Source organism: Homalodisca vitripennis, chromosome 2 (assembly GCF_021130785.1).
Source record: "Homalodisca vitripennis isolate AUS2020 chromosome 2, UT_GWSS_2.1, whole genome shotgun sequence".
NCBI classification, from domain to species: domain Eukaryota; kingdom Metazoa; phylum Arthropoda; class Insecta; order Hemiptera; family Cicadellidae; genus Homalodisca; species Homalodisca vitripennis.
The window spans coordinates 171,266,702-171,292,796 of record NC_060208.1 but is presented as its reverse complement, the minus strand read 5'-3'; the positions used below and the strand labels follow the sequence as shown (position 1 = coordinate 171,292,796).

Below are 26,095 nucleotides of genomic sequence, written 5' to 3'. Positions count from 1 at the left end.
AGACAAAATAGCAAATATTCAGGAACCTTAGTCTGACAGTTTAGACTGTGTACTAACCAATACCATGGTTTGTGGGCTAAATCAGGGATTTTGCTATTCATAAGGCGATATCAAGAATTTTACTACTAGGTCTATTAGGCAATATCGAGGGTTGTACTATATACCGGGTGAGTTTTTTAAAGTGATCCAATAGCTAACTTTTTAATTACACAACTTAGCACCACACTTTAAATTTGGAACTTGCTCAATTTTAAGTTTCACTCAGGAATACACTTTCAAATTTTTTGAAGAAGGCCGCCATTTTCCAATATGGCAGCCAACTTTAAAATCTTTTATGGAACACCCTGTATTTTATGTTGTTTTTAGATTCTACTCTACAAAATAAGACATTTTTGCTTTTCAAAGTTTTTCAATATCTCTAATGGTTCAGGAGCTACGTGGACTGGAAGTTTTCAAAATCAGTCCGAAAATATCCGAAAACTTCCAGTCCACGTAGCTCCTGAACCATTAGAGATATAGAAAAACTTTGGAAAGCAAAAATGTCTTATTTTGTAGAGTAGAATCTAAAAACAACATAAAATACAGGGTGCTCCATAAAAGATTTTAAAGTGTATCCCTGAGTGAAACTTAAAATTGAGCAAGTTCCAAATTTAAAGTGTGGTACTAAGTCGTGTAATTAAAAAGTTAGCTATTGGATTACTTTAAAAAACTCACCCGGTATATATAGTATTTCACTTATTTAAATGAAAAACGAAGATATAAAGCTTCTATATTTTGTGAAATTTGATACCCACATTTCAGGAAGCAAAAATATAAATATAAAAAGAACAACAAGAAACAGCAAATACGAAGAAAATAACCAAAAATCTAAATACGCAACTAAAACATTCAAAGACCAAGCTGTTATATCATTAATGGCACAGAAGGAAATTGGAAAACTTCATTTTATCTTTAATTTAAACCATTTGGTTATTTAGATTTAAGAAGTAACTGATGGGCTTGTTCGAGATTTTTAAATTTTAATCTATTAAAATTTTATTCAGGACAAGGGAAGACTTTATTAATTCCTTTAAGCTCATAACACTCTTCAATTTTGTCTTTCTTGTGCTCAGCAGCATGTTTGGCCAATGGCTTCTCCTTGTCTTTATGAAAAATATCAAATCTGTGCCCTGTTATTCTAACTCTAAGGTGGTTAGATGTTTGTCCAATGTACTGATTGTTACAAAATTTACAATTAATTTGATAAATTACATTCTTAGAGTCACAGTTTACTTTGCCAATGATGGGATATGTCAAACCAGTTACACTGCTTTTGAATTCCCCAGAGTTTTTCATAATTTTGCAAGAACCGCAACGTGGTTTGTTGCACGGTTCACATCCATTAATAACGGATTGGTGTAATTTAGGTACTTTAGGTTGGACAAGTTTGTTTTTCAAATTTGGAGGTTTTCGAAATATTACTCTAGGTGCTTTAGCCATAAAAGTTTGGGTATCTGGAGAGGAAAGTAGGACATTATGGGCAATTTTCATAATACTGTTAATTTTATGTAGTCCAGGAAAAAATTGTGTAATAAACTTTGGTTGTGTTTTATATATATATATATATATATATATATATATATATATATATATATATATATATATATATATATATATATATATATATATATGAAAATAATGGAGTCTATGAAATCACAGACTGGTTATAAATGTGAATTACTGAGAAAAGTTTATTGCTTCAGAATATTCTAACAATAACTTCTGTGTACAAAAATCGCTTACAGTGAACTGCATTAGATCCCTGAGTTGAATGTAGTAAGTAGGTAGTCTCAAGGGTTTTTTTTGAGAAGATAAACAGACTTGGTCTTTTACAGGGGTGCCTAGCATTTTGTTCGAGATTTAAGGAGTTTTAATAGAAAGCTATATTTCAAGTTTTATATAAAATTTCAGGAGCAATGCCTAATCCCTCAAAAAGGGTTCAAGGTTGGTTCACAACAAGGCGCAACTAACGCTTGGTGCATAAACTTCTCTATTTCTTTGAAATATTTTTGGTTTATATTTTAGATTTAAGACAATGAGTTGTTAGCATTGAAAAGTACTAACTCAATTCTTGATAGAACTGTCATGGGCAACCTGATATGGTCTAAGATTACACCTATCATGATAACTAAAACTACTATTTTAAGGACACAAAAAGGACGAACACTATGAACTGTCTTAGTGTCTTTATTTTATGTTAAGGGAACCCATCACAACTAATTATGGAGGAGCTGCTGAGTGGTCTGGGTACCACGACCTTACCTTGGTTTGCCAAGACACGTTAGCATCTTTTCTTCTCTGTGCCTCTATTCTCTGTCGCTGCTCAATTTCACACTTGGCATTCGTTGCATGCGAAACATTATTTAATCTGAAATAATACATGAACATTCATTAAGATTCTCAGTTATTGTATATGTTAATGTATTACACAATAGCGAGTGTACAGAGAGAATACTAAAGATGGAGAAAATCAAACCAAATAGTTTTGATCAATCCTTCTGCACATATATAGGAATAAACCTTGATATTTCTATTCCAGGTGAATAATAATGACATTTTAAGTTTATCATCTAATTATCACACGAAAAATATACAACTAATCAAATAGTTTTCCTTAACCCTCATACTGACCAGCAACTCATTTTGAGTTCCTCTAGGTTCACTCTGTAATGACCAGCAGGTAATTTTTAGTGCTGTGTCATCTCCACTTCTATGACACATTTAACTATCAAATTTGAATACAACACACAATGTTTAATAAACCTTTTTAAACTTTTATGTTAATGATTTTCTACTTTTGGGCCAGAACTTAAAAATTTTTGAAAATAAATTTGGGATCATTATGACATGTGTTTGTATGTAAGCAATACTTTATATTGACCTATTAAATAATTATTGATTTGTTGTTGTTATGCTACTTGTTCAAAAATGTTAGTATCCTGAAATGTTGTTTTGCGAATATCTTAAATATTTTTACAAGATGTTTTTATGTTATTGAATATTTTATTTTTGGAATTCAAAAACACTTTAGTACACGGCTCAATATTTGGGGTTTTGCACTATAATTGTTCAGCAACCACTAATTATTACAGGAAAACTGTTTTGTATACAAGCAAATATTTTCCAGTTTAATATTCAAATTCTGTATAATTCTGCAAAAATAAATAACTATATGGCGAAGTTGGAGGGTTAACCCTAGAACTGGCGGTCATTTCATCCTGTAGTGTCGGGCTGTTTTGGAGCTTCGCGCAAGGTTTTTTTTTAAAAAATTATTAAAAATATAAAATAAAAGCAATATAAATAAGAGTATATATTTTTGTGTTCAGAATTAAACGTAGAATTGCACTATATTGTAAAATTAACCATAAAAAAATTTTCTAATAAACACTTTTTTTAATCAAATATAAAATTTACGAAAAATATTTCTTAAATTTGGGGGGGGACCATACCTAGCAAATGAAGTTATAGTGAGAAATATTTATAAGTGAGATAGCCATTCTGTGTCAAATTTTATCTAGTTTCAGAAAAATATAAACATTATACACATTTATGAAAGCATCATAAAGCTATAGAACAAAAAGCAGCGATGCGTATAAATTCTGAAAATCGGGTGTACATGTAAGACTTTGGTAAAACAAGTTTTGCTAATACATTTATCTATGAATACATGTTATTTTGCATATTTTATTACTTAGAATAAAATAGAATATACAGTAGTAATGAAATAATTACCATAAATTATTTTTTGAAAAGTAAAAAAAGTTAAATTTTGCCATTATTCAAAAATTTTGCGAAAAATTTTCATTCAGCAAAATATAAAATAGTTTTCTAAAGCTTGTACTATATCAAAATTTATAAATTTATGGTTTATAAGTAATAGGAAATATTATGTAGTTAGAAAACTATAAATATAACTAAAAATATTGAAAAAATATAGAATAACCCAAACAGTTATTATATATAACCAAAGAAATTACAGGAAATATATATTTTATTGTGAAAACTATCTATTTACCAAAAATAAATAGTTACTTCAGAGCTAAAAGAGTGCTATAAATAACGTTTAGTAAGTAAAAAACAATAACAAACTATGTGAAATGAATTTTAGCCAAGTCATTTTGCCATAGCCTACACAAAGCCGGTAATTTCTCAAACATATTAAATAAAATTTTCAGTAAATAGAAATTGATTTATTCTAAAATATATATGTTTTACACTACTACGACATCAAACAACACACTACACATTAAATACGACACTAAAACACGCGTAAAACTATTAAAACTTACAAATATCCACAGCTCGGCACGAAAGTGATACAGAACGGCAGCGGCAATATGGCGGTCACAACAAACGGCGTCGCGTTTTCTTTTACGTTCAAAATAACAAGCTTGCTACGTCATAACCATAATGCAAAGAGGAATAAAACTCATCTGTTCCTTAGCATTTTTTCTTCCCAAATCCAATGGTGCATGAATTATATCGATACGCTACCGGAGTATATTATAAAAAGTAATTATACGAGGGAATGTTTGATCGACAAAATTTTGACGGTTAACACCACAAAAGCGGCATTAACCGACATAATTATGTCGATTAACAGTTCTAGGGTTAAGAGATGGCTGTAGTAAAACAACCTTGAGTAACATCAGGGTTGTTTGTAACACCCTTTTTTCTTTCAGTACATAGTGGAATACCAATTTTTAGTTCATTCCTTGCATTAGAAAGAGTACTATTGAATCTTAACTGAAATCTATTACAGCCAATCTAAGATCACATGCAAACAGATTGCTACCCATAAATTTCAGATTGAAAAAAAACTATAAAATTCAACATTAAACAAACTAACCTTAATCCTGCAGTTACCTCCTTCCATAACCTTCTTGACTCATTGTCTTTTTGTTGCTCCACTGGACGGACTATTTTCTTAGTGATTGTTAAATTGTCTACGTTTATGAACTGCTCAGTCCTCTGAAAGTACAACAAACGTCAAATCAACTCATGTAATGAATGATTCATATTATTATTTTACACTTAGATTGATGAAATGTATCATCTATATTAAAAAATAATTTTCAAATTAAAGTTGTTTGTACTTTTTTGTAATTATATATATATATATATATATATATATATAATTTCAATAAGCATTAAATCACAAAAAGTACTTGCTCCGCCGGGACTCGAACCCAGATCTCTCACTTGCCGGGTGAATGTGCTACCATTACACCACAGAGCCCTTACTTTTTACGATTCAATATTATATTGAATATATTTATATATTCAATATAATATAAATATATATATATGAAGTGTTTATAAAACCCTCATAGTAAACATTCATTCCTTATTTGATACATATTTTGCAATCAATCAAATTATTCCCCCTGCTGTTCCATTCCTTCATCCCCATGCTAAATATAGTTTTGTTGTAAACAATACATTTCTATAAGTATTAATAATTCAATAATACCTCCTGTATTGTTTTAATTCTAAAATATTTCATATCATTTCATTTATAACTATGAAACACAAAAGCTTAACTTTTACAGCAAAATAACTGTCATAAACTGGTTCTTTTCTATGTTGCCTACAGGCAATGTTAACACCCTAATATATTTTCACTAAATATCAGTTATAAATACCACACAAAAGATACAAAACACATATAGTTTCTAGATATTCCAGGAATACCGTCCTTCACAATAAAAGAGACTAAAACAGATCAAATAAGCATTGTCAAGTTTTTTTAAGGAAAGAGACGTTTCCCTATGCTTGTAGTCCTAAAAGGACCTTTGCATCTCCCTTACTTACGTTTAAGTAAGCCCTATGAATCTGAGGCTTTACAGAAGCCAATCAAATTTGAGGTCTCCTGCTCTCTGATATATGCTAATAGTTGCCAAAAGGCAATTGGCAGCATCTCGAAGTTGCTGATGCAACAGCAGTCTTGAATGTGTTATGATCTTAAATTAAATACTTCAAATACACACAGGAATGCTAGAGATTCCAGATTACTTACACCATCTGACCACTTTGCTTCCATTACACCATTCCACTCTCCGGTAATACTCAGGAAGGGCTTCTTCTCCTGGGGTCCGAACACATCAGCTGTGATGCGATGCTTCTTGCCACCATAGAAGGGCTTGGTCAGGAACTCTATGTTTGCTCTGTAGCCAGTCTTCTCGCACTCGATCACCACGGAGCCGCCCAGTTCGATCCAGGGCACAGTCAATATCGACCTGAACACAATTACCACACAATGTATAATCCCATTCAAGAAAAATTTTAATGGAATTTTTTATCTCTTTTAATTAATATTTTACAACTTTAGAGACCAAGGTGGGTTTTTGTCACTACTTTAGACATCAGTTTGGCGTAGCCTGGAGGGATTTTCAAAATAAAAATAGGCCTATATTCATCCCATGGACTCTAAAAGTGTCCATGACAAATTTCAGCACAATCCATTGAATAGTTTGAGTGAAAGCTACACAAACAAACAAAGACACTTTCGCATTAATAATATTATTAGAATTAGGATTTGTAGATACAAATTGAGTAATTGTAACAGAAATGAAATCATCTGTTGCAACAGTTCTAATATGTAGGATATGACAAAAAATCAAGGTAATTTTACAAACACACATTAATTCAACTAACGTTTAATAAATAAATAACATTACTTCCTGATGGTCATTACTGTTCATAAATTGAATTCTGAACCATTTTAAATTTTTGGTAGGCTGAGGTGTCCTGCGAACCACAACAAAATTATAAAAAGATGCATGCTACACGTACATGTTCTCTATTATGAAGTGGTCTAACACTCAAGCTCTCCGTTTAGCCAGAAATTTATTTTAAAGACAAATATATAACTTAGTGCTTTCAAATAGTTATTTAATATACATAACTCTCAAAATTTCAGTTTATAATGTGCAGGTGCTTTGAAGTTTTATCTTATTTATCTACTTTTATCTACAAATTTAATTTGAAACTGTTTAAATTTGTAAGTCTAACCCATTCTCGAATCCTCCTGGAGACACAAACAATTTCATTAAAATCAGTCCAGCCGTCTAGGGGGAGTTCAGTGGCATACACACATACAGACGCACACAAGAAATATGTGTGTGTGTGTGTGTGTGTGTGTGTGTGTATATATATATATATATATATATATAAATAAAGATATTTATTCATAAAAAAAAACCTAAAATAGATAAAAAATTTTAGCAGTCAAAATTGTATTTACATTTTGAATCCCTCAACCATGGATACTGAAATAATATGTACCTGATATATCTACTTGTGTTTAAACAAATTGTAGGGCTTCATCATATTATATTATAAATGCTTTCACTAAGACAGCTATGGCCTTTAAATTTGGAAATTGCATGTGATGCCACAGGTAACTGCTAGTTTCAAATGGAGTAAATAAGAATTATACAAATGAAATTTAAAAAAAGAGAATTAAAATCAAAAATAAAATGTATTCTAATAACAATTAATGTTTCCTAAAAAGATTATCTAACAAGTACGCACAGATCTTTTTTTACTTTACAGGTAATACTTGTGGTATATTGAAAACTATTTCGGAAAAACCACTGAGTCTAGTGTATATTTTATTTAGTATTAATGGACCTAAAATGGCTGATGTAATAACATAGTTACTGCGGCCATCATGTGCGTAGCAGACACTAGAGGTCTTTGCTATTTTCTCCTATGTTGTTCTCTCCAATAAAAAATAATCTTTTCTGTGGTTGTATAGAGTTAATAGATTTGTTTAAGTGATAATTCAGAATCACATTGTATTTTACTTTTAATAATAATACTTCACTTTAGTTTTAGAATTAATTTAATCTTCCACATTACAAACAGTTATGGTACGGTTCTCTACAGACCCACAGTTCCAAAGAAAACCATACATTTACAATGTTTACCAAAGAACTGTTATGGCTACAAATCTTCCTAAAACAAATACAATTTTGGATCTCTAAAGGCTCATGACAGACTGAAGTAATAGTAAGGCATAGGTCTCTATAGGGCATTGCTGGTAAGAAAATATTACTACAAGGTGCAGAACAAATCAGTTTACATCAATACAAAATTTTAACAATTAAGCATTCTGATACAATGTTAATTGTTAAAAAAAAGTAAAAAAATGAAAACTGATGATATAAACTTGTTGAACACAGGTTAATTAATTTTAAATTACTAAAATTCATAATTATTTTGAAATGACAAAAATATAGAGCAAATTATTAGAAATCAACTCTATGAAATTATAAATTTGTAATTCTTTTTTATTTATCTAGGGTCAATAACAAGGAGTTTCCAGACAGTCAAATAAACACTTTATAGATCTATATTAGTTTTTTTTATCAAGTAAAACACTGGCAATAACCAATTTTTGGCCAAGATGTTTATAATATGATAATACTAAATACGCTTCACTTTCTTCATAAGAGAAATGATAACTGTACTAACCTTCCATAACCATTGGGAAAGCTGCAGGTGTACTGTTCGTTGTACTTGAGCAGGTTGACGGTGCCGCGGCCGATGTTGTGAACTCCTATCGAGAGACCCAGGAACTTGGACTTGGTCCACACATATGCCTGACAGCTGATACCCTTATTGTAGTGTTCGGCGTAAAATGCTGAGACTGAAACATACCAGCCAAAAGACTTAATGGTGAAAGAGTGATGTGAAAACCTTTAAGAAGCTTTAGGGCACAAATACTAACCAAGACATCCAATTTAAAAATAATACTTTGTTAGAGCTAATGAGTTAAAATAAATTACTTCACTGTTCATGGAATTTGTGGAAATATCACAATTTAATCTACTTCTGATAGTATCAAATGTTACACAAATAACCCAAGCCTTTACCATGAACTGATTGTAATTTAATACCAAATCAAAGTTTAGTGTTACAAATTATTAGCTAGAATTATTCTGAAAGATAAGGTAGACTTTTGTTAAGTCTATTTTAGGATAAAATTGACAGTGATGATTTAATTATATCTGTAAGAAATTTGCATATGTAATATTTTTAATAAAACACGTTTTTAAGTTAGTACATTTAGAAAAATAAAATCATAGACTATGGATATCAATCCTGAAGTGTAGGGATCCTAAGGAATGTCTTGGCCATCTGTTAGCCCTTCAAGCTACCATTTTAACATATATTTCTTTGAGAACATTGCATAGTTCTATGAGTTGGGTGGAGACAATGCCTGGGGGGGGGGAGGTTAGAGATTCAAATGCAAAATAATAAATTTAATGTTAAGCTGGGATATTATAAGACCAATGTTTCATAGCTAAACAAACCACCTTCCCCAACATTTCTTCTGTCTACAGAATTGGCTGGAGAGTAGCTGGGTTCAGTGGAATTTCAAGCAAAAGGAATACACCAACCACTCACAAGCTAACCAACTCGTTGTAGTGCATGTTGTGACTAAGCTAAATCCACCTATAAAGTCATATAACAACACACATACTAGATATAATAACTCTTTTGTTGGAAAATTACTTTATGTATTACAATTTTACATTTAATTTATAATGTTTGCAAAAAAACATCATCATTCAAACTCTTCACAGTGAGAAATAAATATGATGCACAACAATGAAAAGCTTTTATGATTGCTAAGAATTTTGTTACTAATAATAATAAAAATAAAAATGTGTGTTTTATACATACTGGGAGGATGGTGGGAGACTTGCTCAGCGACGAAAGTGAGTTGGTCCCGGTGACACCAGGGGACCGGCCCGTCATTGACCAGGGGCTGGGAGGATGTGGCCGGAGCCTGAGGCAGGTCCCAGTAACACTGGAACACTTCTCCCAGTACTGGGTTATACGGTTTCTTGGCGACAGAAGACTTGCGGCCAGCATGGTATGATGCTAGGTACCATCTTACTACCTGCACCATCCGGTCCCTTTCTGACTCCAAGTCTGCTATCCTGCACCGAAATTCCCATCCTTAAGATGACAGTACAAGTAGTGTTTAGACAATTTTGATCAAGTGTGTTCTCTATAATATGCCAAAATTGATCAATAATATCAAACTTTGATAGTTATTGGAAAATATAAAAACGTTATATTTAAAACAGGCTAATACATGAAATATTGTAAAACTTTAATACATAAACAGTTTTAATCATACAGTACAGAGGTACACTATTCAACATGCTTATTATAAGAAATATATTATACAAAGTATTTTAACCATGATACATGTATCTGATTTCAGTAGTATTTCTCAACCCAATACGTACAACAGCATTCACTGTTAAATGCTTGTTCAACTCATTTAAGCTAACATGTGAATGTAACTATGACATAAAGTGATTCTTACAGTTATGATTTACCAGTTTATTTTGCAGATCATTCTGTCTGCAAAATTACAAGGTGTGGCTATTTAAATATCGAGACTGACGCAGCTGCGAATCAAGGAGGCATGCGTCAACCAACATTTATCAACAAATGTTTAGTGCGAACCTTTTTCTTTAGTAAGCAGCTAGTCTCGCTTATGTAGACAACACGTCTACGTTCCCGTTATTATTGTTTTTGGTTTTGCCGGATAAAATGGTTAGTGTAATAGTAGAACAACAAATTATTGTGAAATTTCACTTTAAACTTGGAATAACTGCTACTGAAACTTATAATTTATTGAGAAAAGTGTATGGCATTGAATTTTTATGGCAGACACATGTTTTTGAATGGTTATTCGTTTTGAAGATGGCAGAGATGATTCGTGACCATGTCTCTCTTCTACGTAATAAACGGATGAAAATGTCAAAAAATTTGGTAATTTGATTTGGTTTGACCGTCGATTAAGTATTTGTGCAATTGGTGAAACTGTAGTTATTGATAACGAACCTGTGCAGCAAATTTTACATGACATGTGAAAAGTGTGTGGTAAAATGGTGCCTAAAATTCTAACGTTTCAACAACAAGAAGCCGCAGAAAAGTTTGTACTGACACTTTGCGACTGAAAATGACCCAAAACGATAATAACATGTGAGGAAACATGGTTTTTTGCATATGATCTGGTAACCAAGTGCTAATCCATGCACTGGAGGAACCCAACTTCACTGAAAGCCAAAAAAGCTCGAATGAGCAAGTCAAAATTTAAAACAATGATAATGGTTTTCATTTATATCCATGGGATTGTGTACCTTCACTGGGTTCCTGAAGGTCAAACAATTAATCAATATTACTACTTTCATGTACAAACTACATCAAAGAGTAAGGAAAAATAACCCCGAAATGTGGAAGCACAAATCATGGGTTTGCCATCAAGACAATGTGCCAGCTTATTCTGCGCTATATATCATGATATTCCTAGACAAGTACAGCATCCCAGGGTTAAAGCATCCACCTTATTCACCAGATCTAGCACCACATTAATACTACCTGTTCCCTAAGGTTAAAACTGCAATAAAAGGCAGAAGATTTGAGTATGTGAGCTGGAAAAGGGAAAGCAGTATGTATCCTGAAGAAGCTGACAGATTATGACTTCCAGCACTATTTCCAGTAATGAAAAATTCACATGTAGCATTGTAGGGATAGAGAAGGAGTGTGTATATTGAAGGCGGCAATAGTGATTAGTTATAAAATATTCATTTTTTTACAACATCAGTCTCATTATTTAATAGCCATTACTTTTATATACAATCTTTAATTTAATTTTAAAATAAACCCCCACAACACTGAATTGGAAAATGCACATCGATTTTGATTAACTCAAAATTTGTGGTCATCAGAATTCCCAAAACTATACACAATATTAATTGACTTAACTTAAAGTATACTTGAATTGAGTGTTTAATGAAAGGTATTTTATTACTGAATTTAAACATGAAGATTAATATTAATTAAATTTGTATAAGTAGCATTAAATCAAGCTATGGCCAGCTATAAAAATTTTATGTGTGTGTGTGTGTGTGAATTTGCACACATGTGTGCATGCGAGCAAAGTGATAACATATTTTAACATAGTAATAACATCAGCTTACAATAGTAGATTATTACAACTCTACGAGTATCAGCAGATTGGTAGTAGAACATCAATAAAACCTAGATTCACATCTGTCTTTAATTAGTCATTACATGGTATTCTATATATTTACTGTCAAATAAAAACAACTCTAGAGAAAATAATCATTACAGAATATCCTTATACAGAATTACAGACCTTAATGTCCACTTTAAAATGATGGAATTTTAAAATCTATAAATCCATTTTTACCATCCTGCCGATTTTATAAATAATTGGATGTCGACAGTACCTGACAAACATGTCAGGGTGAGCGAAGTAGTCGGCATACATCTCCAGCAGTGATCGCCTCTCTAAGATAAAAGTCGGGAGCACCACCTTGGTCAGGTCCATACCGATCTTTACTTGGGATAACAAATGGGTCACCACCGACCCCTGGCTCTCCATTGATACTGCCACAGAAAATAATGAAACATTACTGCCACTAGAGTGAATTGGTTATAACTTTTTTATAAATAAGTTAATTCCAAGCCTTGATTTTTATAAACATAGAAATAGATCCGTTTTCGTTTTTGAGCACTGTAAGTGCAATAACGCGATATGCTTTAATGAAAAAATGGAATATAATTATACATTTATTTTTCTATTTACAAAAAGAGGTATTATGAGAAATCTCAAAGATTTACTTTCTTTAATGTTGTTTACAGTAAATGGCTTATAAGGAAGACTCACAAACAACTCTCACAACTTAGAGAAAAATAATTTAATTAGGCAATAAATAAAAATGTAGATTTTTGAGGAAATAAAATTTGACAAAATAAAGGATGAAACATTTTGTGTTGCTTCTTTATTCATATGGCAATTATGTAGAATATCTAATCACCAAATAATATATACTTTCTTATTACATTGTACCTCTAAGAGGTAAGATTTAATTGAGCTTTTATTACCAAATAATCAATTCTTCAATATTACCTCTAGTGGTAATGGAAGCTCAATTCGCTAATCAATTTAACTGAATTCATTTCATCATTTTTATTTTCCACTTATAAATGATTGAAAATATACAAATTATTCAAACAATATTTTCCTCTAGTTGTGTTTTTGTTCAGGGGAAAAAGTTAAACTCTCTTTTAATATTAAGACAATATTTTACTGTTTTACTATTTTTTGTAATATCAAATTTACTATTAACCCCCCCCCCCCCATGATAATACTGTAACATTTTCAATTCATAATAAACGCCAAAGAGTTTTCCAGCAGACACAAAAATTACTGTGGATTACCATTAGCGGAGTGATAAACTGAAACCACAACAGCTGTACATTCATCCAAAATTATAGCTGCTGCTTCAATGATCATTTCTTTGCAAAATTTTGATACATCACAATCTCTAGATTTGTATTTATTGTTAATGAATATACAGGTTCCACCTCTTATTAGGTTTACTCTAGAAAAATCAGCAATACAGTAAAACCCATTGGGATATGAACAACTGATCTCATCTCGCAACAACCAATGTTCAGTTAGCAATGACCAATGATAGATTTAAATTTACCAAGAAACAACTTCAAAACAGAAACCTTACTCCTGAGTTCCTGAATATTCAAAAACATCACATTAAAGCTATTGTATGATTAGTTCACAGAGTCAACATATCTGTCTATTGAGATGATTCACTAAATACATTGATTGCTCTGTTGGACCAAAGGACAGACATAAAAATTAGCTTTACTAATGTTAATGAAACTCACAGCAGCACTCACTTCATCATGAACTACACCACCACCAACATCATCAAGAAATGCACAAGACAAATCAGCACATATTTTCAGCCACCCTGTCAATTTCGTTTCAATTTTGAACAGGAGAACGTGTTCCCGGCATAGGTGTGGGTGGAGACTATGAGGAAAGGTCAGTCAATGCCCTTGTTTGTGTCCCCCGTGTGGATGAGCCCTTAACCTGGCTTTCCAATGATCCTTGCAGATTCCAATATTGTAAGAGATTGATAGTTCTAACTGTTTTAAAAACAGATACGAACTTAATTGTTGCAAAATGTTCAATTGGGACATTGTTCCGCACACAACCAATTGGCGAGCAAATGAAGTGTTTAAGATTTTTTGATAAGAAATCTTGTAGAAACTGTTCAAAGCTTGTATCATAGTCCACCAAGTTAGAGTTTTGATAGTACTTGTCAGGTGACTGTTAACAGGGATGGAACTTGATAAAAGAATAATGTGACTGTTAACAAAATTCCTGAGTTGCGACCTAGTAAATTATTCTCTAAAAATCACTGCCACCCCGACTCATATTATTTTCACTTTGAAAGTCATTGGATAGTAAAATGGAAGTAAGTGAATATGGAAGTAAAATGGAAATAAACATCAAAACGCTATTATGGGAACTGCCAGACTTACACTTACATATTATGCATTGCTAAGATAAAGTTTTTATTATTTGATTTTGTTTCTTTGAGTGTGCCTCAAAGCCATTTTGTTAAGTATCAGATATTTAAATTACTATAGATAAACCGCTCACAAAGAAACCTGTGCAGAAGCAAATTGAGCAGCCACACGCAGGAGGGTCCCCCCTCCAGTGGTGGGGAGTAAGACAAGAATTTACCCCACCCTGCATGAATTAAAATCGGCCATTGTCTTTTTGTAAGCGGTTTACTTATAATAGTGGATCTCTACTTCATTTTAATTTTGTTCAAACCTCACATATGTTTTTTTTTTAAAGAAATGTAGTGATTATATTTGAAAAATACAAATGGAGTCAAGTAATTAATAAATATGATAAAGATTACATTTTAAACAATAGTACCAAACAAGGATATTATTGTAATACATACTAAGTAAGACTAAAGCAGTTAAAGATTTCGAAAAATGGAATAACCAATAACTAGCATTCAAATCAGGCCAAATGATTAAGGGCAGAATTACTAATAATGTTACAACAATGAGAAAAATTTAATAGTCTAAAATTAATATTAAAATGATTAGATATTTTTCATGCAAATCTTACCAAATACAATAGGAAACAAGTGATAATTATTCTGTTTAAAGGTACATTTAAGATAAAAGCATCAAGATAAAAGTATATGATAAACATTACTAATGTAAACATAAATGCAAATACTACGAACAATATTTTTTCAATATTTGAGTTATAATAGTTATAATTATTGCTTGTAAAATTATTACACTACAGTATTCCCAAAAATATAAAGCCAGCTGGGGAAATAACTAAGGGAAAATTTGTACAGAGAATTCAGTATATTACAATGAAAGTAACAAGAAAACAGTGCAGAAGGAGTTGTTTATATATAACTAGCTGTTTCCCGCGGCTTTGCACGCTTTTCGTAAGCTTTGTCCGTATACCAGCACTCTGGTTCAACTCAATTATATTTCCAATGCCGATGTAGTGTTATTCTTTTTGCCACGATCAAGAAAATCTGTCAAAAGTGTATCTTTATAGCCATTGTACTCGTACATGTACTTTATTACAAAGTGGTCTAAAACTTAAGCTTTAAGTTCAACCTTAAATTATTTTAAAGACAAATATACATCATAACAGCGCCTTCAAATAGTGTTTAGCTATTTAATATATGTAACTGTCTCAAAATTGCAGTTTATAATGTGCAGGCGCTTTGAAAACTTTTATATTTTGCAGCGCCGCCTGGTGGTGAGTTACATCAATGGGCATAGCATATAAACCTTCTACGTTAAACAATACATATACATACAAATTTTCATAATGATTGGTCTAATAGTTTACGATTCTATAAAGGACAAACACACAAACATTCATTTTTATAACTCCTAAGTGTTGAAATATCAAACAATTTATAGGTTGGCATAAAAAGACACTACTATACCTCAATTCAGTTGCAAAGTTGTATATTGTATTAAACACTATGCATATTGAAAATAAACAATATTAATTTTCTTAACCTAAACATGGAAAGAATAAAATATTTTAATTATTTTTTCAAGTAAATTTTTTGGCATAGTCTTTCTAAATTATTTTGTAAATCACTCAATAAATGTTATTAAATTACATTTGATATTAATATTTTAAGATATCAAATACATTAACTAAACAAATAAGTATTGCTAATCAAAATATTGTATAAAGATGAAAGGCTAAATATATACTCACTGTCACTTTCATTTGGGTCTTCATATAAGGCTGAAAAATGAAGAAATACATTAGAATACATGCATTAAATTAAATAAAAATAATATAAACTAAACAAAACTAGTATGTTTGTGTCATTGTTATATTTATTTAGTAAGTTTAATTCTTTTAAATATTTTATAGTAAAATTGATAGTTTTAAAAGTAAAACCATTTAAGAGTAATAACTGTATTGACAATACGAATACCAAATATTGTGCCCATATGTATGTTGGCTGAACAATATTTTGCGAAATGATAAAACAAGAACATTCCAATTTAGTGTGTACAAATTATTTTACCAGAACAACTGTCAGTGATTTGCAACAATGCACATCAAGTTTAATATCAATTTACAGGTCTCGAGGAGAGCACCTTATTTAAAACTAATGTTTGTGGTTAGTTCATTTACACAGTTTTTCATAATTTACTTAAGAACATCCAATTTCTGAGTTAGGTAACCATATGTTAAGGATATTAAATGATATGTCACCAACTGTCTCATCAGTATATTGTTAACTAAAACGTTCTGCTCAGCTTTTTATCAAACACTACAGATTGACATAGCTTAAAGTTTCTGAATGTTGAAGGACACCAAACAAATTTCAAATATGTCATAGGTCAAGTTATAGATTATATTTTATTAAACAAATTGGTAACTGATGGAACAAATACAAGAGTGAAAGAAACAGAAATTTGTATGAAACAAAAAAAATTATGTCATTTGTGGTTTTGGACATAAGAGAATCATGAGCGAAATTTAAATAAAAGGAATAGAGAACAGAATTATTAAATTGACTTTAGTCAAATATGGACTATAAATGTAAAATCTGCTGTAAACGAAGGCCTTTTAATTTAATTTATAAAATCCAGACTTCAACATTCATTCTACTGCATTTTAACCAACAATTTGAAGAAACTCTACAATTTAGAGGGTAGCCCAAGTTTAAAAATGTGTGGATCTCATTGACTTTGCTATGAGTTAAATGATTGAGTACACCCCTAATAAATCAATTCTTTAAACAAATCTCATGTTGTCCCTACTTAATAACCTGTGGATATCACAAATATCCAATATACTACATCATAATATACATACATAAAAATACTTATCCTGTGTCGAAATCTATTTTTTTAATTGTGTAGCATATAAATGTGTAATTATTTCCATGCTGTCTCTCAGACCTGTCTTGATTTACACTGTAGTACAGTTTTTGCTTGTAGTTGCTTGTAGGTATGTAAAAACATGCCTGACACATACATACATACATACATATACAGGGTGTATATTATGTCTGGAAACACCCAAAATATATCCTTTAATAATTTAAATATAAATTGAAACCTCTTACAATCGTGATAGAGATTGGGCATCTACTTTTTGGAACAATGTTTTGTTATGTCACACCAACGGGGGACGTCCTGGCCGAGGGTATCGTGAATATTCTTAATGGAAGCCTATACCTTGTGATACATAATTTTAAAGGTAATAGCTTACTGAATTGAATGCCACAAACCACATCTCAAAGGAATTATTCTATCACAAATAGAGCATTTTTTAGTATTGAAAATTTACTGATGTTCAACAATGTAATTTTAACATGGTTCTTGCCACAAAATGTGTTACACTAATTTTTTAGTATTTTTTAAATGTTCAATTAAAATAAAATAAAACAATTTATTTTTAAGCTGGTTTCATTAGTACAAATTTACCAGTTTTTATTACAATGAATAAAACCTATGAGTCACTTTCTCTGATTACTTATGAATCTGTACTTGGTGTTTTCCAGTCAGCAGGAAGGTTTAAAGAGACAAAGGTCACTAGTCTATGAGAAACATTATTGTGTTATCAATCATCCTGGTCTACAGGTTTCAGTTTGTTGAGCATGGAGCTTTCACTAGACAGGTCTAAGCTTGGGAATTACAAATGGACAAAGGTCATATCATTCCTGTCGAGTTAAATCAGTGTCTCTGAAGCATTGCTGTCAACAAGTTATCTAATTACAGTAGTTCAGTTTTTATTTGGCATTTTAATGGAATTGTCTGAAAGAGAACGAATTACTCTGTTGATGATGCGAGGATATGGCGATCGTCAAAGATCTTATCGGGAAGTTTGTAAATTTTGTTTTAATGACACTTTCCCAGAAAGGAATCCCATAAGTGTTTCAACAATATCAAAAACTATTGAGCGTTTTGAAATGACAGGGAGTGTACGTAATCGGCCAAAGTCGGGTAGGATACAATCTGCAACAGATGAAGAACATGCACTAGATGTTTTGCAAACATTTATTGAAGACCCACATACATCGCTCAGAAAAGCTGCACAGCAACATGATATGCACCCTATGTCTGTGAGTAAGATTTTGAAAATTAATAAATACAAACCATTTAAAGTTCATTTAGTCCCAACAGTTAAGTGAGGATGATTACGACAGAAGAGTGTGAGTTTTTGTGAACTTGTGATGCGCAAATGTGATGACAATAGAGATTTTCTGACCAACATACTATTTCTGATGAGGCAACTTTTTTCCTAAATGGCAATGTTAACAGGCACAATTGCCTTTACTGGGCTAGTGAAAACCCACATTGGATTACTGAGTCCCATTCACAGCAACCACAAAAAACTGAAACGTATGGTGTGGAATTTTAGGTAACAAAATTGTTGGACCCTTTTTCATCAATGGAAAATTTAAATGCCGAACTTTACTACAATATGCTCCAAAATGAAAATAATCCCAGCTATTCAAATTGCATCAGGAGAATATTTTTGATAATGTATGGTTTCAGCAGGATGGTGCTCCACCCCATTATGGGAGACAGGTAAGAGAGTATTTGGATTTAAGGTTTTCCTCATAAATGGATTGGCCGAAGAGGAGAAATCGAATGGCCTCCAAGATCTCCGGATTTGTCACCAATCGATTATTTCCTATGGGGTCATTTAAAATCAAATGTTATAGAAGAAAGCCTCATAATTTGGAAGACCTAAGAAACAGGATTATAGAGGAGATTGCTTTGATAACTGAAGAAATGTTAGGCAACTCTGTCGAATCATTTTTACACAAGATTGGCTCATTGTCAAACCGTAGAAGGAACACAGTTCGAACAATTGCTTTGACACCAAATGCAGGTATAAACGTTTGTTGTAAGACTTTTCTAACAGCATACATTATTTTTATTTGTAATAAGAAATCAATAACATAAGTATTTCCATAATTGTACTGTAATAAAAACTGGCAAATTTTGTGCTAATAGAACCAGTTTAAAATGAAATTTTTGTTTTATTTAATTGAACATTTAAAAAAATGCTAAAAAAATTAGTGTAACACATTTTGTGGCAAGAACCATGTTAAAATTACATTGTTGAACATCAGTAAATTTTCAATACTAAAAATGCTCTATTTTCTGATAGAATAATTCCCTTGAGATGCGGTTTGTGGCATTCAATTCAGTAAGCTATTACCTTTAAAATTATGTATCACAAGGTATAGGCTTCCATTAAGAAATATTCACGATACCCTCGGCAGGACGTCCCCCGTTGGTGTGACATAACAAAACATTGTTCCAAAAAGTAGATGCCCAATCTCTATCACGATTGTAAGAGGTTTCAAATTTATATTTAAATTATTAAAGGATATATTTGGGTGTTTCCAGACATAATATACACCCTGTATATATATATATATATATATATATATATATATATATATATATATTCTTTCACATTTAGTCCCAGAGATTTGTGTGAAGTCTCATTTTGGAAGTATTACTTATATATCAAATGTATTTTGTGGAAATAGAGAGCTGAAGAATAGAGTTAGTTATAATATACATCAGTTACACCAGTACCTCAAGGACTTAAAGAGTTATTTCCATTCAGGTCTGACAGAATGATGTACTCACCATCGTAGTCGAGGGTTCCATCAGGCTTGAGAAAATTGGTGGAGGAGGCACGCTGCAGCACAGCGGGAGGGGTGGAGGGACTCTCTCTCCTCTCCGCCGGCATCTCGCCACTGGGCCCACCCGCCTCATAAGCCAGCGGCTCACTGCAACAGGAACAGGAAAATTAAAATTGAGTTCCCATAGGCTTGAGGAAGTTGGAGCAAGCTGAAGCACGACAGGAGATAGAAGTACTCTTCTCACTGCCGACATCTCACCACTGGGCCCACCCACACCACAGACCAGTATGTCACTGTAACAGGCTCAAGATGTGTCAAAATTGAGTTTTGCTCAGGGAATTCATAGTAGAGAGACTCCCTAACATTAACAAAGAGACACAATAAGTTCACAAAAAAAAGAAAAAAAAATCACAGTAACATCATCATTTACCCAAGCTGTAGGCATTCATTAATAGCTAAGCTAATACAATCCATGAGGGTAATATTAATATTGCACTTGTAGCTAATATTAACGTCGATTTTTGGTCTAGTTGAAGGCAACAAAGTCTATACATTATTTCTGCATCCTCTCTCATAAGGCAGGAGTGACTACATATTCCTTACTGCCAGACACAACTGCTATTACACAACTAGAGGCTATGCTGATTCAGTCCTTGAGGCTAATATTAACATTGCACTTGAGTTGAGTGTTGGTCTAGCTGCAGGCAACTGCACCTATAAATTATTTCTGCATCCTCCCTCCTACTGCACATCTGATCATATATTCCTTTCTGCCAGACCTAACTGTTATTTAACAACTAGCGGATATGCTGATTCAGTCCTTGAGGCTAATATTTAACATTGCACTTGAGTCAATTTCAGCCTGAGGCGACTGCATACACCAATTACGTATCCTCCCCTTGTATTGGAAGTGGTGTTAATAGGTCATGTGTATATCAGAGAGAAGTTGAGCCAGAAGATTATGCAAAATATTTACCTAATACGCAGTTTACTAAAGATACTGAAAGTTGACACATTAAGGGCGTGCAAATGGTTATTTGCTGACAAAAATAAACAAATTGAAACATTACTTATGATAACTTATGTATCTGAGCGGCTACTGTCTTTTTATTTCACGTTACATAATAAATATCTAAAATCGTGATATTACATTTCATCGTTAACAACTTAAAACAACGAAACAAAATCTGTCAATAATTGGTCAGTTAACTTTTACTTTATTGTTGTCTGTAGATATATTTAACAGTTGAAAAATAAAACTCAATAAAGTGTAGCAATGAATATATTCTATAACTATTTGGTAGAAGGAAAAAAACAGCCATAAATATTTTATTAACTTCATTTTACTTGAATTCCAGCCTTGAAATTCAATACTAGGCTGGTTTATTTCTATTATTTTTATACGTAGATCACATTTAAATTTCTGGTCATATTTTGGGGAGTTCAAATTAATAGTTTTAAAGGTTCAAACAGAGCTCTTTATAAAGGATTGCCCTTTAAGTGGATGTCCTTAAGCTGATCTCCACAGGCGGGAATCAGTCATCAAAAGATACATATAAATAAAAGATTTTTATACTTTTTACAGTTATATTGTTAAATCTCATGTCATATTGTCCATATTTACCTTGCTTGACAAAAACTTAAATACTCAAGTACCGGTATTAAAATAATTAAATATTTAAAATTTTTTCAGCAACAAATACATTTCAAATTCTTTTAACAGACAAGAATTAATTTAAGTATTTTTTCTTGTTAATTTTAATTATGATATTTTGAAATTTTTTAAGTTTCATAAACAATTTCAAAATATTGAGAAATATTATATTTAAGATATATTTTTCTTCTATTGAACTTCTAAACTTGACAGAGAACGATCGATTAATATTAGTAAACGCACATACAGTACATAGAGTGTAGTGATTTATTTGACTGGTCCCGAGACATGCTGATGAACAAGACTGAGCGTCAGCTGCTGCTCTGTTGAAGACAATGGGGTGATTGATGGTTGATCGGACGTTCAACCCTCAACCCTCGCTGATTCCGTCTAGATCCGTACAACCGTTGATCCGGTATTATCCTTGGTTGTTAAAGCGTATAGTTATTAATTTGACACAATATAAAGCAATACTTCCACAGTTTATCAAAAAGAACATGTTCAATACTTCACAGTTTCAATTCTATACAGGGTGTACAGGCGCGTGCTACGGCATGTAGCACACGATTATATTGCTTACGGAAGGACAGGGAAGCGACTGAGACGCAGCTTTTCAATTTCCGCTGTTAACGTATCTCGGCTGGTATAATTATAAAACATACAAGACCGTGCACAGGAAAGATGTGGGGATCATAACCGTCCAGAAAGTTTAAAGGTAACTAGACTGAAAATAGTGAATTTGTGTCGCAAAATATTCGTGCTTTCATTTTTTTTATGTTTGCCAGTGTATATTAATTTTTCATTTTAACAATAAAAAATAAAAATATATACTAAACACAGTAGTAGGTTATGTAGGTATAGACTGTTATCCTCCCTGTGCCCGACCATAAGCAATAATACATTGTACCCTAACAAAACCGTTTTACTTTCTGGCGTTACATCTTTTAGTCTCATACCTTAAAAGAATATTCAGTGTTAAAAAGTTGGAGAATGACTACACCGATAGATAACAGAAAACCCCTTAAATCACTCTTACAACACAAGAGCGTACATTCTCATACTACAAATCAAAAAGTGCATCTCAGTTTTTGCGGGAACGAAGTGGCTTTAATAATGTACAACCGGAAAACATGCGTAGATAACGTTTAATTAACGTCGGCAAAAAATGCAATCTCGCTTGTCAAAAATGATGCGACAGCAACAAAATGCTGCCTCCTCCGACCGTGGTGGAGTGAGTGGAAGAGGAGGGGGGAGTAATTATTCAGAGACAGATTTAAAGAGCGCCGAGCCCCGCCCCACCCTCAAACCCTCTCTAAACCCTCCATGACCCTACCCCTATTCCCCACAATGCTAATTACTTACCAAGGTGCTGGTAGTTCCATGCACTTCATTTGTTTGAGGTATAAATCGCGAAGTCGATAAAAATGAGAGGAAAAGAAATACACTGGTGATAAGACAAGAGGGATACGTTAACAAGTATTCGTAGTTTACAGCCATCAACTGCAATCAAAATATTGCAGTTAAAAATTTACTTCCCATTGCATTGAAAAAGAAAGATTTTTTAGGTAAGTGAAAAAGTGATAAATGAAAAATGCGTTACTTCCATTAGGAAGTAACACATTAAAAATTACTACTTTTGTGGAAGATACACACGTACTTCGGGTATGTTGCAGAGTTCGAACAGGCAGAAAATACTACCAGAGTCTCCAAGGCTGCAAATTATGCAATCAGTCAATTGTGTTGCCTGAATTTTACTGCTGGTACACGCATAACTGTTGACGCAGAAATCTCTAGGGTTGTTTTGAAGGAACGTCTGCACTGATTGTGTATCCTCATTTAGAAAATAATTGACATAAATATGGATGATCCTCTCATTTGAACCACACCTCAACATCGGCAATAGGTACGACACACGAGAACACCAGCTAAGTAAGACCTTCTTACTTTGGCCTCGCACTGTGCAATACAAAGGATAAGAGGTTTACAAGTATCAATTATACACACAGCAACAACTATAACTCAGGTATCAGTTTGTTTAGTTAGCGCTCAGTAATCAATATCTAGGCTACGCTAGTTTATATTTTACGTGTTAGTTCTAATTGATTATTCAACATGTATATTGAATATGACACAAGCTAACTATAAAACAGTGTACGATGTATTGTTTGTATTAGTTAGTGCTTAGTAGTTAATATGTAGTCGATGCTAGTTTATATTTTGCGTGTTATTTATAGTAAGTAAATGATTAAAGCACACGTATATTGAATTTGACGTTTTACTATAGATAAAAAAGTGCACTATAAAAAAGCCAATTATAGAACAATGTATGAGATATAGTTTGTATTAGTTAGCGCTGAGTAATTAATATGTAGTATATGCTAGTTTATATTTTGAGCGTAGTTTTAAGTAAATGATTATTGCACACGTATAATGAATATGACACAAGTTAACTATAAAACAATGTATGAGATATAGTTTGTATTAGTTAGTGCTGAGTAATTAATATGTAGTAAATGCTAGTTTATATTTTGAGCGTAGTTATAAGTAAATGATTATTGCACACGTATAATGAATTTGACACAAGTTAACTATAACACAGCGTATAAGGTATCGTTTGAGGAATAAGGCATTTACTTCCAGAGCATAATGTGAATATAATTCCTCCATTATTCACAAGTGTGTACAGTAGGCATCTTAATTCGAAATGTGTATTATACTAAGGATGGTAGCCCAAAACCGTAAGTTGATATTATAGTTAACAACGGTTGTTGATTTTAACTTTTAAATAATAAAATAACGATACCTTACTCTTTTCTTTTTCCTGCATAGAACCATGTAAGTACGTATCAAGGCACGTACGATATTTTCACAAGTAACTCAAAAACCATGATTGTAAAGGTAATGTACAGGTTATGTTTGTGTCTATATTACATTTTTTATGGAGTGGTTCGATTTATCAGCTGGAACAGTTACTGTAGATCATAATCAGTTGTTGCTTGAATTACGAAACGTAGACAAATGATCATATTTTAATGTTATTCTGAATGGCAGAAGATCCTTTATGTTTTACCCATTATTATACATACATGCAAAATCTTATTTTTGTTTAATACATGTTTTTTCTTTTTATTAAAAACGTGTTCCCAGTAAAATCATAACAAACAAAAGTACAACAGACCTGGAATCATCGTTCCATATGAGACGTGGGCACGATCATAATAGCTGCAGTTGTCCTTCAAAAGGATAAGACAAACGACTTGCTCAATTAATTAAACGATTTCATATCAAATCACTTACTCAGTTAGACAATGTGATAGAAATTTAAGATTTCTAAGTTACCGAGTGATATATTATCTTTCCATGCCTGAGGGATCACGGACCTGCCTAAAGAATAGTAGTACGAGTGACCTCTACTTCCCCTGGAAGACGAGTCGAAAGGTCGGGACTTCATCCGCGGTCGAAACTTGTGGAAGCGACATTTGTATCTCCAGTAGCGAAGATTAACGCTCGTGTGACTCAACATTCCCACAGAACTTGAGGCCACAATCAGCTTCGGACTTACTCGCATCAGTCAGGGAGTTAGTTATCGGCCTCAAAGATTAAAGTGTAGCTGTTTTCCGAAACAGCAACGACGTGATCACACTTTGTGTTCTGATAAAGGCAAGACGACTAACGGGACAGCAGAGGCAGTTCAAATACATGTAGGTTCTCCGTATTGTATTCTATTTGTACACTTTGTTCTGTAGCCACCGTATGTAATGTGTTCTTTGTAATACGTAAACGTATGGTGATCCGATGTAAAGACTATACTTTTACTTGTTTGATGACGGATTCATATTTAGAACTTTTAGTCTAAGATAATTAGAAATTAACAAAGAAAAAAACTAACCTTCAGTACTTTTTAACCGTCTTTTGTATTCTTCATCCCTTTTGACAATGCTTTATCGAGGGCAAAATTCTGAGAAGCTTTCTGTTAATCAGGGTAATAAAAATGCATATTTTATAATATGCGTGTAATTAAACTGTACACTAAAAACAATTAGAAGAGCCGTCGTGAATTTTGTATGTTGTCCCTTTGCAATAACATTATACTTCCACTTGTTTCAGATTAACACGGTCCGAGGCTACAGGCCGAAGTGAGAGTTGACAGGGCGGGTGAGATATGGCCGCGACACGTCTCTAGCCAGCAGCAGAGTGCGGTATATTTAATCAAACCGTTCGTTCAGTGCCAGGGAGCGGCAGTTTATACACTAGTGTGCTCAGCTGTACTCACTGCACACTGCAGCTACAGAGGCAAGAGATATGGCCGCGACACGTCTCTAGCCAGCAGCAG

At 32.6% G+C, this 26,095-nt stretch overlaps 1 protein-coding gene across 4 annotated transcripts in view; it reads right to left on the bottom strand.

Moving 5' to 3' along the window:
• LOC124355025 (oxysterol-binding protein-related protein 9) overlaps positions 1-26,095 on the bottom strand; it is a 316,403-nt gene that overhangs the window by 1,688 nt on the left and 288,620 nt on the right. For all 4 annotated transcript variants that reach the window (XM_046805915.1, XM_046805917.1, XM_046805916.1 and 1 more), the window contains 8 exons: positions 20,113-20,255; positions 16,196-16,225; positions 12,327-12,486; positions 9,736-9,995; positions 8,521-8,695; positions 6,059-6,278; positions 4,889-5,010; positions 2,302-2,407 (listed from right to left, as the gene is read on the bottom strand). In XM_046805915.1, the coding sequence (XP_046661871.1) occupies positions 2,302-2,407; positions 4,889-5,010; positions 6,059-6,278; positions 8,521-8,695; positions 9,736-9,995; positions 12,327-12,486; positions 16,196-16,225; positions 20,113-20,255 (1,216 nt within the window). The remainder of the gene's footprint in view (positions 1-2,301; positions 2,408-4,888; positions 5,011-6,058; positions 6,279-8,520; positions 8,696-9,735; positions 9,996-12,326; positions 12,487-16,195; positions 16,226-20,112; positions 20,256-26,095) is intronic.